Source organism: Ochotona curzoniae, unplaced genomic scaffold (assembly GCF_017591425.1).
Source record: "Ochotona curzoniae isolate NIBS_2020 unplaced genomic scaffold, NIBS_Ocur_1.0 contig_3819, whole genome shotgun sequence".
Lineage (NCBI taxonomy): Eukaryota > Metazoa > Chordata > Mammalia > Lagomorpha > Ochotonidae > Ochotona > Ochotona curzoniae.
In genome coordinates this window covers 11383542-11401300 of record NW_024466004.1, presented here as the reverse complement: position 1 = coordinate 11401300, position 17759 = coordinate 11383542, and the positions used below count along the sequence as shown (strand labels likewise).

The 17759-nt window shown below is 40.0% G+C and overlaps 1 protein-coding gene across 1 annotated transcript in view; it reads left to right on the top strand.

Moving 5' to 3' along the window:
* ADGRF5 (adhesion G protein-coupled receptor F5) overlaps positions 1–17759 on the top strand; it is a 54394-nt gene that overhangs the window by 29493 nt on the left and 7142 nt on the right. The window contains exons 10-16 of the mRNA XM_040983507.1: positions 2352–2522; positions 4627–4836; positions 6976–7188; positions 9313–9468; positions 11405–11610; positions 13111–13290; positions 15742–17136. Coding sequence (XP_040839441.1) covers positions 2352–2522; positions 4627–4836; positions 6976–7188; positions 9313–9468; positions 11405–11610; positions 13111–13290; positions 15742–17136 — 2531 coding nt within the window. The remainder of the gene's footprint in view (positions 1–2351; positions 2523–4626; positions 4837–6975; positions 7189–9312; positions 9469–11404; positions 11611–13110; positions 13291–15741; positions 17137–17759) is intronic.

Sequence of the window (17759 nt, the reverse complement as noted above, 5' to 3'; positions counted from 1 at the left end):
CTTATTTGCAAATAAGAAAATCAGGTGCAGAATAAATGACTTATCAAAGATTGTCACACTGTGATAAGAACTGGATTCAACTTAGCTCTTGTTTCCAGTGTTTATTGTGGTCAAATTACCATTTCTGGTGAGTCAGAGTGGAGCTATCTGAACACAATGTTTTGTATCTGGAAACCTTGAAGTACAAAGTCCACCTCTTTTGAGAATAAACAGTACTGCATGCTCACCTTTAAAGAGAAAAAACAATCTTCAAAGCAAAATATGCCTTTGTCTATGAGAAATATTAGTATTGTGAGCCTCAGTTTGCAAAGCTCTTGATATTAGACCATGCTAAATGTGAAATAGATGACCAGCTTACATGCATGTTTTCCTGAAGATACCTATTTTGCAAAGTATTTTCACCTGCATTGTCTGTAATCAGCTTCACTCAGATGAATGGAAAAAGCATCTGGCAACTGTCAAAAATATTAACATATAAGGTGTTTAGTCACTTTCCTGATTTTGGGGGAAGTGGAGGTGTATGCATCCTGAAGGAACTACCAGATGGAGAAAGACCTTGCATAATTCCCCCTGGTACTGACTTTGAAGCTTTCAACTTGAAGAGGTGAAAAAACCCTGCCCTCTGGCAGAGGAACCAGGAAGTCTAGTGCAGATGCTTAGGGACCTCTTTGGCAACCATTTCTTCGGACACTGCCAATGCCCAGTGTGTGCTGAATCCACTCTAGAACAAAGGATTTCCTGCCACCAGGCCAGCCACCTGAGGATCTGCACAGTCAGTTCTCTGATGCAATTAGCCTCTGTGTTGGCACCCTGCCCTTCTCCCTCCATTCCTCCTGGCTTGCTCTGTGCAGCTTTCTTGCTGCAAATGCCACACATTCTTTTAGTGCCTGTCCTTCCAGGTCAGAAAGAAGCAATCTAGCAGATAATTCTCCCTAAAGAATTTATACTGATTTTACAATTTATTCTGACAGTTAACATTTTTGTTTTTTTAAGATTTATTTGTTTTTATTGGAAAGGCAAATTTACAGAGAGAAGGAGAGAGAAAAATCTTCCATCTGCTGGTTTAATTCCCAAGTGGCCACAAAGGCCAGAGCTGAGCCAATCTGAAGCGAGCAGCTTCTGGATCTCCCACCTGGGTGCAGGGTCCTAAGGCTTTGGGACTTCCCCGACCGCTTTCCAAGGCCACAAGCAGGGAGCTAAGTGGGAAGTGGAGCAGCCAAGACATGAATCAGCACACATATGGTATCCTGGCACATTCAAGGCAAGGATTAAGTCACTGGATTATAGCAGTGGGCACAAGAGCTAACATTTTCAAAGTATTATGTAAAACAATAAGATTGAAAGAAAATAATTAAGAATAGTAGATTTTTAAATCATTTTTAAAGGAATAATATTTAATGAAAATTCTTGGCCACATTGCAAAAAAGCAAAAGGGGATGTTCTTTCACAGTATCATCATTAACTACAAAATAGCTGTTGTGGCAGATTCAGTGTATTCAACTCTGTTTCCTGTGCTTACTTTAATCAGTTAAATCTTTCTTTCCCAAGGTAAAAATCTTGTGAAGTACACATCATTATCATCATTTTTTTTCAGATGAAGGTCCTACTTTGGTTTTCTGAGTTTGCCATCCTTTTGGTGTCACACCTCCATTTTCATTCTGCATTTTTAAGCCCCTCATAATTATCTGTTATTTCCTGAATAAGACCTATGTGTTGTTGCTTTGTGCTTTTGCTTATACTAGTTTTCTAATTTAACTGTTCAATCTCATCTTCAAGCAAAAATATTTTCAGCAGCTGCACTGTTGACATCCTGGATTAGATTATCTTTTTATGAGCAGCTGCCTTGTGCATTATAGGATATTTAGCACCAACTCTGGCCTCTAGCCACTAAATACCAGTAGTATTTATGATTCCCAGCTCTGGCTGCTGACTCCAGCATCCTTCCAGTTAAAGTAACACCCAAACATTTTTTCCCTCTTTTATGTTTTCACATTCCAGTTTCAACCATTGAAGATCTTCGAAGGAGCCATGTCCAGGGCAGTCACTGTCCATTATCTCATGACTTGAACGTAGTCCTGGGAGCATCTACTAATTGTTTATCCCCATTTGACACCCAAAGAGATGGAGGCACAGTACAGACTGAGTGACTGTTCTGCTCATGAATAGTAGAATTTGGGAAGCCAAAACTCCTGAGTGCAGCATCTGCCAACCCATCCCCGGGACTATCCCACCTTTCCATTCGTAGAGTAGAAATCTAATTAAAACAGTAACTCTTACCGATTTGACATAGTTACCACTAAAGCCAGAGTCATTTGGGCTTGACAGCACAAGAATTGTTTTTGTCATTTCAGGAGAGTCTGAAACAGACCTGGAGTCTAGTTGCAGCAGATACACCCTCAAGGCTGATGGAACACAATGCCTGAGTGGGTACGCTGGAACAACAATCACCTACACATGTGAGTTCGTTAGTGCACATGGAGCCAGAGGCAGTATGAACATAGAAGTGACATTCATCTCTGTGGGTAAGTACCCCTTGCTACAAATCTTAATCACAGAGTTGGTTGTATTTTATAAAATATAATGCACCTCAGGTAGTTGAGATATTACACCATGGGGCATAGAAGAGGTTTCTCTCTCCAACACTTAAATCTGGAAAAATTCTTTTTACAATGAGGAAGGGGAGTGATGGGAAAGAGTGTTTACAGAGAAGAAACTGGCTCCACTGCATTGGTAAGGGAGAACATGATCTGGGAACTAGAGTTTCCCACCCAGGTTAGTCTCATTACTGTTCAATCAATGATGAGATTGGCACTCTTAATGCCCCTTTTGCTCACACAATCTTATTATCCATTTCTTGGATTCCAACGGCCTGGCTCACTCCTTATAAAATCCTCATCTGCCTCCATCCTCCCTGCCTATTCTAGAGGTTATGCTGTCTAAACTTTGATAATACGATTAATGATAATTATTTTACAGTTGAAATAGGTGTTTTTAGTCCCCTTATCTATTCAGTACAATTGGGTTCATAAATCTGCATTTCTTTTCACATCACAAAGTGTTAAAATTTCTACTCATTTGCAAAAAATGGGAAAACCAAGCTTGGTTTTCCAACTTTCTTGGAAAAATTGTTTAGGTAAATCACCAGATTTTGTTTGAACTGAGAGGAAGGACTAACATAAAAAATACCAGTTACTCTGGTTTGTATATTTGCTATTGTGATTTAGCATTTTGGAAAGGATCATTAATAGGTCTAGGTAAGCATATATTATCAACACAATTCCCAAAGAGGAAACTGGAAGCATTTAACTGCTATCTTTTTGGAAAACTTCAAATCACTCAAAAATACCTAGGATTTCTTCTAGGTCAATAACATGTCAAAGCTTGACTTTTCTCCAAATTGTGCAAAGCGGAACATATTTTAGGAAGATGGTTAGCCTTTGCTGAAAAGTCACTGGCCAAGAGAAAAAAAAAATGCATGGTTCCACAAACCTTTTCCTTTCCACTGTCAGAAACAGCTAACAATTACAAAGAACACTACATCATGTTTCAGTGACTTTTGGGCCATGTGTGACCATTTGAACTCCAGTTTCTTAAAGGATGTAATGAAAATCCTGGATTCTTTGTATTATGCTTAAAATTTCACAATGGTTTGAAAGCAGGATAGTGGAAGTGGACTTAAGGCATGAAACTGTACACCATTGAAAGTCTGAAGTTAATGACATTTTCTAATGTCATATGAAAGGAATGCTGCAGGACAAACAGAACAGCTGAATAGAGGCAAAAATGGGTGGAATTCATCTTAAGCTTTTCTATTGGTAATAATTAAGTTGATAATTTTCATGAATAATCTCTCATAAGCCTATGAGAAACTTCTCAGAAAAAAGAAGGAAATATGTAGTTGCTAATAAGAATCATTCAAAATGTATAAAGAATTAGATTACCATAGTTATATAATTATAATTGAGGCATATGCCCACCCCAGTTTGCCTAAGATGGTCTAAATGTAAATATTTGGGCAATAAACTCTGTGAGTCCCCTACCTAAAACATGGTTCTGGAACTCACTCTTTTGTTTGTTAAGTACCGAGTGTGTACTGGACCCAGCTGTAGGTGCTAAGCATGCAAAGACAAAAAAGCAAAAGGCTTATTCTGGAAGGCTCACATCTGGATGGAGAAGGAAGAAAGGAGAAAAATTAATGTACAGTATGGCATTACAACAAAGTATTTTCCAAGAGCAGAGGATGAAGTTGTGGAGAAAGCCAGTCATGTATTCTTCATTGTGGTGTCACAAAAGAGGTTGGATGGGAACTCGGTTATGTCAACACCCCTAAGTTTGCAACCTTTTGCCCTGCTAATCATCAGGAGATAATTCCAGCCACAAAAGGGAAGTGCACGAGTTCCTCGGGCATGTGATGGAAGTGAGTACAGTTCAGAGCACCACCGGGAACAGCCTAGAGACAAGTAAAGCCCAGGAGCAGCAAGGTACCAGTCCCGCGTTGACACAGCACAGTCAGGACGGCCATTTGTCTCTGTCTAAAATTTCATCTGTGTGTCAATACCTCCAGAAAGACTAAACATGGCATTTGTTGTTGGTTTTGTTTTGTCTGTTTTGTTTGCATTCTTTCAGCCAACATAACAATAACCCCGGACCCAATTTCTGTTTCTGAGGGACAAAACTTTTCTATAAAATGCATCAGTGATGTGAGTAACTATGATGAGGTATACTGGAACACTTCTGCTGGAATTAAAATATATCAAAGGTTTTATACCACGAGAAGGTTCCCCGATGGAGCAGTATCAGAACTGACAGTCAAGACGTCCACCAGGGAGTGGAATGGTGAGTGAAGCCCAGCTCTGTGCTATGCTTCCTGGTCTCTGAAAGACACAGTTCTGGGTTGCCTTTCATAGAGGGTCTGTCCAAGGACACACCTCTGCCAACTGTTTGACATTCAGTAGGATGGGGCCTCATAAAGATTGTGGAAGAATAATATTAAAGCATGTTTACCTGGGTGCAAAAAAAATGTGTACACATGCATTGCTTCTCTACAATATTATTTTTTCCCTGAACTTTTTTTGATGATCCCTTGCATGCATGCATTTGAAAGTTGTTTTATACCAAAACAAACATACCTTTAAATTTTATTTTCTGTCAAGTTTTCAGACTTCTTATGTCCTCATACTTGAAACAACAGACCTTTTGAGGAGAATGTTATTTCCATTTTCAAAAGGTGAAAATTGAGGCTCACAGAGGCAAATAAATATATATAGGTACACACAACTTATGCTGTGGACCCAGAGTTGGAACTAGTCTGAATCTTTTCTCTTTCCATTAAATTAAGAGGATATTTCTATTGGTCTCTGGGACACATTCACACAACGCTACCATAAAAGCAGAAAAACCAGGTAACCTTTTAGATGTGGAGTTTCACAGAAATAACTACTTTCATTTTCTAGTTATTTCTTAGATTTCTTTTTTGAAATGCAAAGTTACAAAGAGAAAGAGACAGAGAGAAGGAGGTCCTCCATCTGCTAGTTTACTCACCAAACTATTTGCAACAGTTAGGTCTGTGCCAGGTTGAAGCTAGGAGCCAGAAACTCTGAGTCTCCATGTGGGTGGCAGAAGTCCAGGTACCTGGGCCATCTTCTGCTGCTTTCCCAGGCACATTAGCAGGGAGCTAGATTGAAAACAGAGCAGCCAGTACTCCAACCAGTGCTTCAATATGGAATCTGACATTACAGGTGGCAATTTGACTCACTATACCATGATGCTAAACCAACTTTCAAGTTGTTTCTACACATTATTCATGTTAGAAGGAAATGCATTCCTTTGAAAGAGGAGGAAATTCTGAAGTCATAATAATAGCTACCCCCATTGCCACCTTATTATATAAAAGGCACTGTACAAGGTATTTAAATGTGCTTATTAATTAAAAACAGTATATAGAGGACAGTGCTATTATTATGCCTATTTTACACAGACAAGAACTGAGGTCCCAGGAGGTTAAGCAAATATTCCCAGGTCATTTATCTGGGAGGCAGATTCACATTGTCTGGCTCCAGGGGCCAATTCTTCCATTTTATTTAGAAGACTTTCATTAACATTAAGGTTAATCATTCCAGATTTGATGAGACCAATGGCGTTATCCTTTCATGTAAAGTTTAAGCAACACTGTGGAAATTACTAGTTACTGTTCAGCCTGGCCTTCATAATACACGATCAGGACATGGGAGCATTTTTCTCCCAAGTTAACTTCAAACCTACTCGGTTGAAATGCACTCTCCTGCTGGGGAGTCCCTAGGAAGACCTGTCTTTTCCAGTCATGGTTAAAACATTAAGAAAACCCAAGTAAGAACTGAAACCTCTAAATCTGCATTTTCATTTTATGTTAACTTAAATTCCTTCCTCTCCCAGCTAGAATCAAAAGAACTCTTTTTCTTTCCCTGTTCTACTTCTTTTCTTTCCAGAGTTGAAGAAAAGAAAGAATGTAAGGAGCATCAAGGTTCTTACTGCATGTGTCATTATAATCTTGTTGGTGGCTTGTCCTCTGGAATCTGAAGGACCAGCTCACTTACTGATGAGGAGAGAATTAATGTCATGACACTTCAGTGCTCTATCTGGGCAACATCTCTCTTTAAAAAAAAAAAGATGCAGAGCTTCATGTTCCCACACTCCCATTTGTTTTCTGCATTGGGGTATAAATAGGTAGCCTGGTTCAAAACAATTTTACCCCTAATAGGCAATGTGACCTGAATAAACCATTTAATTTGGTTTTTAAGTAAGCACATGAATCCTTCAAACAGATGGGGTCCACAGGAGGGAAGTCAGTCGAGCATTTTCTGCACCAGGATCCAGAAAGTCGTGATGTATCTTTACACACACTTGAGAGGGAGAACCATGTCCTTCTTAATGTTTATAGCAAATGGCTTTTGGGAGCAGTTATTTCATTCCATCTCATTTCTGTTTCTTTCCACTCAGGAACCTATCACTGCATATTTAGATATAAGAATTCATACAGCATTGCAACCAAGGATGTCACTGTTTACCCACTGCCTCTACAGCCAAACATCATGTTGGATCCTCTGGAAGCCAGTGTTTCATGCGGAAGTTCCCACAGTGCCAGGTGCTGTGTAGAGGACGATGAAGATTACATAGTCACTTTCCACATGGGTCCCTTATCCTTTCCTGCTGGTAAGATGCCAACTTCTGGATTATTAGAGTATACTAACTACTTCACACATGCACAGTCTAAAAGCATACTCACAAACTATGGATTATAAAGCATAGCAAATGTATCAGAAATAGAACACCAGAGCAGGACCCCATGAGCCTTAATTTCCTTCTACTGAGTGATAGACCTGGGGTTCATTGGTTTTTGGCAACACTCTGTGGGTCTAGGAGGGTATAAAGATTTTTTTTCTTTTTTCAGCAAAAACTGCAAAAGATAGTATTAAAATAAGTTTCTAGGATGTTTACTTCCTTCATATGGTGGCGTGGATATTCTCAAGTCCCCCCCACCCCCGCCATGTTATATAATAGAATGATATTAAAGTGCCACAATCACCTTCTACAGCCCTCCCTATTCATGCAAAGCAATAGGGAGAATTAACCAAGTGCCAAAAGCATAGAGGAAAGGAAACGAAATAATATTTTAGCTGAGACTTTGCTGTAGATAGTTGCCAATATTAGAAACTCAGCACTTTAGCTTTTACGTTTTGATGTGGGAGAATGAGATATAACACAAAGTACTCCCTAAGCAGTAACTGTGACACCACTATTCCCATCCGCCATCAAGACAACATCAGAACCTTTAAAGTGAGACATGTTCAGTAAGAGTTGTAGAAAAGCAAAATCCATCTCCCAGTGAAAATTTGGCCTCATCTCTGTGTAGGGGACACTTTTCCCTGAGAATTAAAACCATATTTTATTTACTTAGATTTGCGCTTAACTTTTAAATTATTTATATTTAAAGCCAAAATTACAGAAAGGAAGGAGATGTCTTCCATCCTCTACTTCACTCCCCAAATGCCCACGATAGCCAGACCTGAGCTGATACAAAGCCAGAAATCAGAAGCTTCTTCTGGGTCTCCCACATGGGTGCAGGTTCCCAAGGCCTTGGACCATCTTCTGCTGCTTTTCCAGCCATAAACAGAGGGCTGGATGGGAAGTAGAGTGACCAAGACACAAACTGGTACCCATATGGGATGCCAGTGCCACAGGCAGAGGCTTAGTCTACCAAATCCAAGAGTTGGCCCCTTGGACTTTAAGTTTTTACTGCCTAGGTGGTTTGGAATTCCAAGCTAGGAAGCAATTGGGTTAAAACGTTTCACTTTTAGCATCTGATGCCATCTGGATACACACACACACACACACACACACACACACACACACACACACACACACGTGTGTGTGTGTGTGTGAGAGAGAGAGAGTGTGTGTTTATACATATATAATTCATCCCAGTGTAGTGTACTCTCAATTCAAATATTTCAGGATTCTCAGGGATTAACATCAATAAAATGCAAGTTTACAATTCTAAATCTCAAAACACAGACACCATCACAAGGAATTTATAAGCTCATTCCTTCTTTCAATAGCTAGTCTTTGGGATTGCTTCCTGCACAGCATTATAGTAAGCAGTGAAAATGAGACAAAGGAAGTACTGTGCATATTTTAATATCTATGATGGTCTATGTCATAAAGAGCAAAACAGATAGCATTACTCAAAGTAGCAAAAAAGTAAGAACAATGAAAGTTCAGAAAAGTCTAAATTCAGTTAAGGCTGGAAATTTAGAGAGTTTCATGGTGGGTGGAATGGCATGAATCTGGATATTGAAGATTCCAGTATTCCAGTATTCAGTGTTTCCAACAGGCTTGCATTCAGTGACTTTCATGTGGCAGATTCTAAGCTAAGTTCTGGGAGATGCAAAGGTAAATAAAACCAGGTACTTTTCTCAACAGAAAGTTATGGGCAAGTGGAAAATACAGACCCAAAAGAAGGTGACCAAAGCCTAAAGTGAAGAAGGTAGTGGAATAAGCAAAATGCACAGAGCATGATGGGTTTTGGGTAGGTAGAAGATTTGGATATTGAAAAGGGATTCCACTTGTCAAAAATATGGGAGCATAGGTTTGCAATCATAAATGACAGAAGTGACATTTTGGCTAACACACATGTAAACCCTTGTTTAAAAATGATGTGAAATTTTCCTGTAAAAACTGTTTAGACAATCTTATACATATTCAGCTATGTTAGCAAAATGTATACTTTGAAAACTCAACACTGAAACATAATTATTTTAACAACTCTGTCTTTAGCAAAAGAAATCAATGGAAAGCAAGTGTGCTACAAACACGATTTGATGGCAAACTCAATTTCGCGTTGTCCAGAGAGTATCAATATGTTTTGTCGCTTTACTAATGCTGCTAATAATTCAGTCCAGAGCCAAGCTATCAAGCTGAATGTGGTCCCAGGTAAGTTGTGCTTAAAATTATTCTAAAACTTTGTAGTCATTATCAGGTATCATATATTCACATCTTCATCTATTTCATAAATAGATGTCAAACACTGCAATTTTGGCAAGCCTTGGGCTAACCATGGGAAACTAGAAAATAAATCCTTGAGCCTAAGGGTCAGGTAGCAATGATTTTAAAAATTGTTTTATCAGTTGCAATGTGGTACATTCAGAGCTAGAGATACCACGGTAGACAGAAAAAGCTGATGGTGGATGGGGAAGGAGAGATCAGGAAGGACTTGCAGATGGAATCATGGTTCTGTTAAGTCTGGAGGGCTAAGGTGAAGAGTGGGTACTATCTGTGTGCAGCTTAGATTGCTTGGAGATTTCAGCAAATTTTGTTATCATGAGCACCCTTTTCCTGAGACAGGCTACAGGAGAGTAATTGATCTAAAGATTGGCAATTGCCTTTCCCATCCCTTAGCATCTCAGGATCAATATGCCCCCTCCATAATATCTTTAAGGAAAAGGTTATGATTCATGAAGCCATTTCTGTGATCACACATGCTGAAGAGACCTCTACCATACCAGCACAGGGAAAGGGACTAAGCAAAGCCCTGCCTCATCTGAATCTTGACACTAACAGACAGGCAGGATACCTGGTTTCTCCACCCTGCGGGTCTGTTTTAGTGAGTGGTCTGTGGTCCTGCTCCTCTGTGTAAGCACAGACCCTCCAGGTGGCAGCAATGATTACTCTTTAACTGTCCATCTGATTCAGCATGTTCTGTTCACTTGATTCTGTTCTCATTCATTTTCCCAGTACACATTTCTTATTTAGTTCAAGACTGTATGCAATGGTTGAAATCTCAATTAACAATAAATAAATATGCTGGGAGTCCAGGATCTGTTCATCAGAGTCAAGGTTTTCTAGAGACTCTGCAATAGATGTCATTTGCCCATTCTTATCTAGTCATATATAACACGAAACAAATAGGACAAAGTCACACATGTGGGGAGTCAGAAGGATCAAATGCTTAAACATTTTGCTAAGATTCTTTAGGACACAGGTGCTTGGCAATGTGGGTTGGGCTTTTGGCTTAATGGGCAAGATGCTGTGTGGGATGATCATATCCAGTACTGGAGTGCTGTGGTTCAATTTCTAGTTCTGCTCCTATTTCTTAGCTGCCTGCTACTACACACCCTAGGATTCAGCAGGTTGCATATCTGCTGTCCCACATAGGAAGCATGGATTAAGTTCTTGACTCTCAGATTTTGGCCTGGGCTAGCCATTGCAGGCATTGTGGAAATCAACCAGCATATGGTATTTCTTTATCTCTGTCTTCTCTCCTCTTGCCTTCTCAAATATATACTAAGAAATATATAAAAGGAAGTATGGCAGTGCTTCTTAACCTCAGAAGTGTATTGGAATTACCAAGGAAGCTTAAAAACCTGCTGATGCCTGAATCCCATCTCTGGAAATCTTGATTTACTTGGGCTAGTATTACCTAGGATGATGGCAGATTCCAAACATCTCTCAGGTTATTCTCATATACCAAAGTTGAGAATCCCTGGATTAAGGTTTTGTGCCTACAAGATTCTTGCATAGTTGGTGTCTCTTATGTAGATGAATTCACATTTGGTGCTCACCATTTTAAAGATCTAGATTTTCTCCATAGTAGAGAGTATTTCTGGGAATTGGAGATGGAAATTGAATATAAAGAAAATAAATACTGTTAGAAAACACAATGCAGGTTGGAGAAGTTGGTTTGTGTGAAGATTCATGAAAAGTTTTGGAAAATCAGGAACAAAATTAAGAAATTACATAGCTCCAGAAAGAGCACTGAAATTGAAAGGAAATAATAATTCAAACATCAGAGTCTTACGTCTATCTGTTCCTATTTCCACTATTTTTCTTTTTTTCCATTGTCCCTTTTAATTATGTGTTTCTAATACAGGAAAGAACATCACGTGCCAAGATCCCATCATAGGTGCTGGAGAACCTGGGAAAGTTATCCAGAAACTGTGTCGGTTCACCAGTGTTTCCAACAGACCTGGCAATCTCGGCGGGGTCATCACTTACGAATGTGTAGGCTCCAAGTGGAAGATGAACAGGAACGAGTGCATCTCTGCCCCTATAAACAGTCTACTATCGTTGGCCAAGGTGACCCTCAGACATTTTACTCAGCCATGTGGCAGGAAGATCTTTCTGGCTTTCCATATTTCTCACTACTTAGGGAAATGGTCTTTGGCATAGTTTGTGTTGTTCCAAAAGATATTTTCTTTCCAAAGAAGATGCACATCAACAAATGCATAAAGAATCTGGATATTTGGCTTAAATTCAAATGTGAAGTCAATGAAACATATGTTCTGCCCTAAGAACAGGTGAACACCTGAGATCTGGCTTCTACAACTTTGTATCCAATACATTCAACGGGCATGGTGGTATTCTCTCTCTTACTGCTTTCCTTTAAATTATCTTGATGTCCAGAAAATAGCTATCCTCTTTCCAGAAATGTGAGTAATATGAAAAAATAAGGTGTATCAATCTAAAAAAGACGTGGTTGGGCTCTATGTTCTTGGAAGTCTGAGATTTCTTCAGCTTTTGAAGTTAAACTATACTAACGAAAAAGGGACAACCCTGCTGCCTGTCTTACCTAAAGGAGAGACCACAACCATGTAGCAAGGAAGTATTCCTTTCATTCTGTCAAAACAAATATCACTTGTACAGCTAATTTGTTGTAAGTTAGAGCCACTCAAAACTCAACGACTTATACTAAATAAATGCTGTTGACAGAACTGGGGGGGGTTATATCTACTAGGAGACCAGTTCCAAATTCTCTCAACCAATGGAGGAAGATTGAGAAAAGAGCTAATAATACTGACTTGTGTTTTATCAAACTATGTTCTGTCTCTCATCTTACACCACATTAATTAAAGTTTCTGCTACAGAAAAAGTATTATTCTAGGTTCTATCAAGATAGAGAGGCCAACCCAGAACTCAGACTCTGATTTGTTTCAGAATACAAACCAACTAGAGGGGTATATATACTTTCTTTTTTGCTAGGATAAACCAACAAATGTTGCTTGATCTCTTGGCATCAGTTTGACCTTGATAGATAAGGGATATAAGAATAGAGGATATAAATTAATCTATAAATAGAAAAATTATAATTTGGTCTGAATATAAGCCCTGGACCTACTCCTAGATACATTTTCAATGGAAAAGGATTATTTGATTCATCCATTCAACATAGACTTATTAGATAATATACCAAGTTATGTATCTTGCACAATGTTGGGCTTAATTGAATATGAGAAATATGTGAAGGAATATGCACATGGCTACTGAGGTGCTTCTATTTAATTGGAGAGAGTCTGCAGTTAAAACATTGAAATTCTGCTAGTAGATGTGAGGCATATTAAATTAAATAAATTTTATACATTTAGGGAAAGGTGCACTCTTACTAAGTGCACTAAGGTGCACTCTTCCTAGACAAGACAGAATTTGAGCTCATTCTTTAAAAGTATGTTGTCTCCTGGGATATACTTATGGAATAGAGTAAAGTATGGCTAAGTTAGGTTTTGTCATGTGTGGTCATTGGGGCTTGATGGGTGAACTCCATAACACATTTTTTCCTTGCTTTGGCTTTTGTTTTTCTAGGCCTTGATCAAGAGCCCTTCCCAAGATGAAAAGCTCCCCACATACCTGAAAGATCTTTCAACCAGCACAGTCAAAGCGAAACATGAAATCAGCTCATTTCCTGGGAGCCTGGGAGCCATTATTAATATTTTAGATTTGCTCTCAACAGTTCCCATTCAAGTGAATTCAGAAATGATGATGGTAAGTTTGCTTAAGACCGAACAGAAGGTGTTTGTTTTCCTTTGTTTTTAGAGTGATATTTCATTTGAAAAGTAGATTTTACAGAGAGAAGGTGAGACAGATAGAAGAGAGCCTCCATTCACTGTTTTACTCCCCACATGGCCACCACAGCAAGAGCTGAGCTGATCCAAAGCTGGGAGCCAAGAGCTTCATCTGGGTCCCCAACATGGAGGCAGGGGCCCAAAGACTTCAGTTACACTCTACTTGTTTTTCAAGCTATAGGCAGAACTGAATTGGAAGTAGAACAGCTAGATACAAACCAGTGCCCACATGGGATGGCAGCGTCACAGGGAAGAGGATTAGCCAGATGCACCACCATGCAGCTTCTTATCAGAAGTTTTAAGTCTTACTATTTCACTTCTCAGAATATTTTTTAAGAAACATAAATCCTCACTATTATTATGCACCTTTACATTATTGTCATCAAAATACCTGGGTGAAACTACTTATGAAGAAAGGAGGTTTATTCCGATTGATATTTTTAGAGGTTCAATATTGAAGGCTCAGTAGTACCATTGCCTTGGTATCTGATGAGGGTGGTGTGGGACAGGACCCAGAAAGCAGAGAGACAGGGAACAAACTCATCCATGTTATTGTGGCCTCTTATGGTAAGCAGAATAGATGGAATTGTGGTGCCTTCATTATAGTAATCCAGTTCAATTTAATCATCTTCAAAGGGACCCATTTCCAGACCCATAGTTGAATTAAATATCTACACTTAATCCATTAACACAAGGTTTGGAGGACACAAAAGTTAACACATACAGGCCTTAGAAGGCCATTCACATTAGTATCTAAACTCCCTTTTGCTCCCCTTTGAACAGTGTCTGGACACATGTGCTGTCAGCCACATGTGCTGTCAGCTATGGCTTTTAGGCTATCAGGGTTTGTTCCTAGCTTTCAGCTTTAGACCTTCAGAAGAATTTTTTAGCGAGTTTTTGCTTTAATTTTTTCATGAAAACAAAATAAATTCTTAACTATTTTCTGGGGAAATCAGGAACTAGATATTTTCAGAATATGGACATAGCAACAGTCCTCCAGGGTTAAGCACTCCAAGAACTTTGAAGCAATCTGGGTTTATTAAAGACATAAAACTCACCCAAACAAGTATTCCAATGAAAAGATGCTTACAAAAATAAATCCAGGAGTTAGAAAGAAACAAATAAAAAGGTCATGGGGCACCTTGTCACCTGCACTATTGATTAGCCATTACCTGCCTCTAAGGCAAAGAGAAAAAGTGCAGCTGGAGGCCTATGAGAGTTGAAGGTTTACAGGAGTGGCATTCAGTGGGAGGCACAGTCTTAGACAGCCAAAGCTACTTCCAGAGATGTACTAAGAACAAAGGAGATGAGAGACAGTGACAGGAACATCAAGGAGAGAATCTCAGCTTCTCTTTCATCCCTCCACATCGCTTGCGAGTGCCTCCCCAGTCAAATCTACCAAGAGGCCAACTGCTCAGGAACTTACTAACAACATGCCAAGAAGTCATATAAATATCCTATGCCTGCTGTAAAGTAAGGAGCATGTAATGTCTGAAATATGTTCTGTCACAGTTCTGAAGGGTAGAAGTATGAATTTAGGATATTAACTAGAGACACACCCTCCAGTGCTCTGAAAAAATTCTTCATCCAGCTTTGTCTAGCTTCAGGCATCCCCTGGCTCTTGGTTGTACCATTCCAATATCCTGTGGCCTCCATCAATCCTCCATTAGTGTTCTCTTCTATCTCTTATAAAAACTTGTGTCATTGGTTTTGGATTCACCCAAGGATTCCAGCATGGAACTTTGAGTAATTCTATCTACAAATACTGTTGGCCTCAATAAGATGACAATCACGGGGTTTGGGAGTTAGATATCATTTTGAGGGCTACTACTCAACCTACTTATACTTCCAGAGGGCAGTAAGGCAAAGAAAGGCACAGAAATCATTTGTGGAGAGAGTCATGTGTGAAAATAGCAAGCCCATCTTCATGTGGGAGCAAATCAAGCTGCTCCACAGAGAAGAAAGCTGTTTCTGACACTTCCTTTGATGCTCCTGATTTGAGAGAGCCTTCTAGAACTTTTTTACTCTTTCTGCTAAAATATCACCGTAAGCCTTTGCATACTTGATATTTAAAACACAATGGAGCAGACACTAAACATCTCTTCTTGCCTGCCAACTTGTCCTTCCTGACTGGTGACTAGGTGCTTCTCACCATGAGTAATACTCCGTGTTTAAGGAATCTACACAGACTAGGGTCCCATCCTTCATTAACCTTTGCCATGAGAGGCATAGCTCCTCCTTGTCTGGAATGCTCCATACTTCTCTTCCATCTTCAACTTACCAATAACCACTCCACTAGGTTCCAGGGAGGTAAAATTTATCTTTTATAATTGAAAGAATTTGATATAATGCCATTCCTTGTTATTTACAGCATGTGCTTGCCACCGTTAACGTCATCCTCAGCAGGAATGTCTTGAGCACCTGGAAGGTTTTACAAGAGCAACAGAGCCACCAAAGTTCACAGCTCCTGCATTCTGTGGAAAGATTTTCCCAAGCCCTACGGTCTAGGGATAGCACCTCTTTGTCCCTGTCCCATCCTAATGTGCAGATGAGGAGCATGGTGGTAAAATCTGGCCACCCCAAGCCCTATCAACAGAGATTTGTTTTCCCAGAGTCTGACCTCTGGGGCAATGTGGTCATTGACAAGTGCCAGCTGGAAAATATGCAGCCTGACTCATCTATTGTCACTGTGGCTTTTCCAACTCTCAAAACCATCCTTGCTCAGGATGGTCAGAGAGATGATTTTGCAAATAGTTTGGTGATGACAACTACCGTCAGCCACAATATAGCCACACCATTCAGGATTTCCATGATTTTTAAGATCAACAATCCTGCAGTGGGGAACCCGCAGTGTGTCTTCTGGAATTTCAGTCTTGCCAACAACACAGGAGGGTGGGACAGCAGTGGATGCTATGTCAAAGAAGTGGACAGGGACAGTGTCTTCTGCACCTGTGACCACCTGACATCATTCTCCATCCTCATGTCCCCAGACTTGCCAGACTCTGACTCCCTCTTGAAGATACTGCTGGATATAATTTCCTACATTGGATTGGGATTCTCCATCTTGAGCCTAGCGGCCTGTCTGGTGGTGGAGGCAATGGTGTGGAAATCAGTCACCAAGAACCGGACTTCCTACATGCGCCATATCTGCATAGTAAACATTGCTGCCTCCCTTCTGGTTGCTGACACCTGGTTCATTGTAGCCACTGCCATCCATGACTATTACTACCCACTCAACAAGACAGCCTGTGTGGCTGCAACTTTCTTCATCCACTTCTTCTACCTCAGTGTCTTCTTCTGGATGCTGGCGCTGGGCCTCATGCTCTTCTATCGCCTGGTTTTCATCCTGCATGATGCAAGCAAGTCCATTCAGAAAGCCATTGCCTTCTCTCTTGGCTATGGCTGTCCCCTTGTCATCTCAGTCATCACAGTGGGGGCCACCCAGCCACAGGAAGTCTACACGAGGAAGAATGCCTGTTGGCTCAACTGGGATGACACCAAGGCCCTGCTTGCCTTCGTCATCCCAGCCCTGATCATCGTGGTGGTCAATGTGACCATCACAGCGGTGGTCATCACCAAGATTCTAAGACCTTCCATTGGAGACAAGCCAAGCAAACAAGAAAAGAGCAGTCTATTTCAGATCAGCAAGAGCATTGGGGTCCTCACACCACTCTTGGGACTCACGTGGGGTTTTGGTCTTGCTACTGTGTTCCAAGGGAGCAATGCTGTGTTCCATATCATATTTACTCTCCTCAATGCCTTCCAGGTAAGTTCTGAAGTGCCAAGATTCTCAGAAAGCTTCTGTTTCTGTGAGACACACTAATGACAGAAACACAAACAGGAGTAGGAATGGGGAAGGACTTTAATCTAGAGGATTAGCCCTAAAAGGTGGTAATTACAAGAATTCAATGAGACAGAAACACATTCTTCTGCTCCCAGGAACCTCATGTCTCAACCGCATGCATGACTTAATTGTCTAAGCCAAGATCTTCTAAATGCCCTGGTAGTGCAAGGAAGAGGAAAGAACTATTTCTAAATTTTGTAATTTCTGTAACATTATATTGATGGAGTCTGTTATCTCCTAAGTGAAAATACCACAATCTAAACAGGCAAAATCTCTGATTAATTTCCATAGGAACTTAGTGAATGCTGTGTCATACCTACAGCGATCACATCTTTCTTACTGATTACTACACCCCAAGCACCTCGTAAAGATCATGTACCAGAGCAGACTCTCAGTAAACAAATGAATGAAATGAATGCCGTGTGTCACATAATAGGTTCTCTGGAAACATACGTTGAACAATAAATAGCAGACAGATTGTTGGATTATTTATAAACTGGAAAGAGTTCTTTTCTCTCCTGTACTACAACACATAATTAATTGCA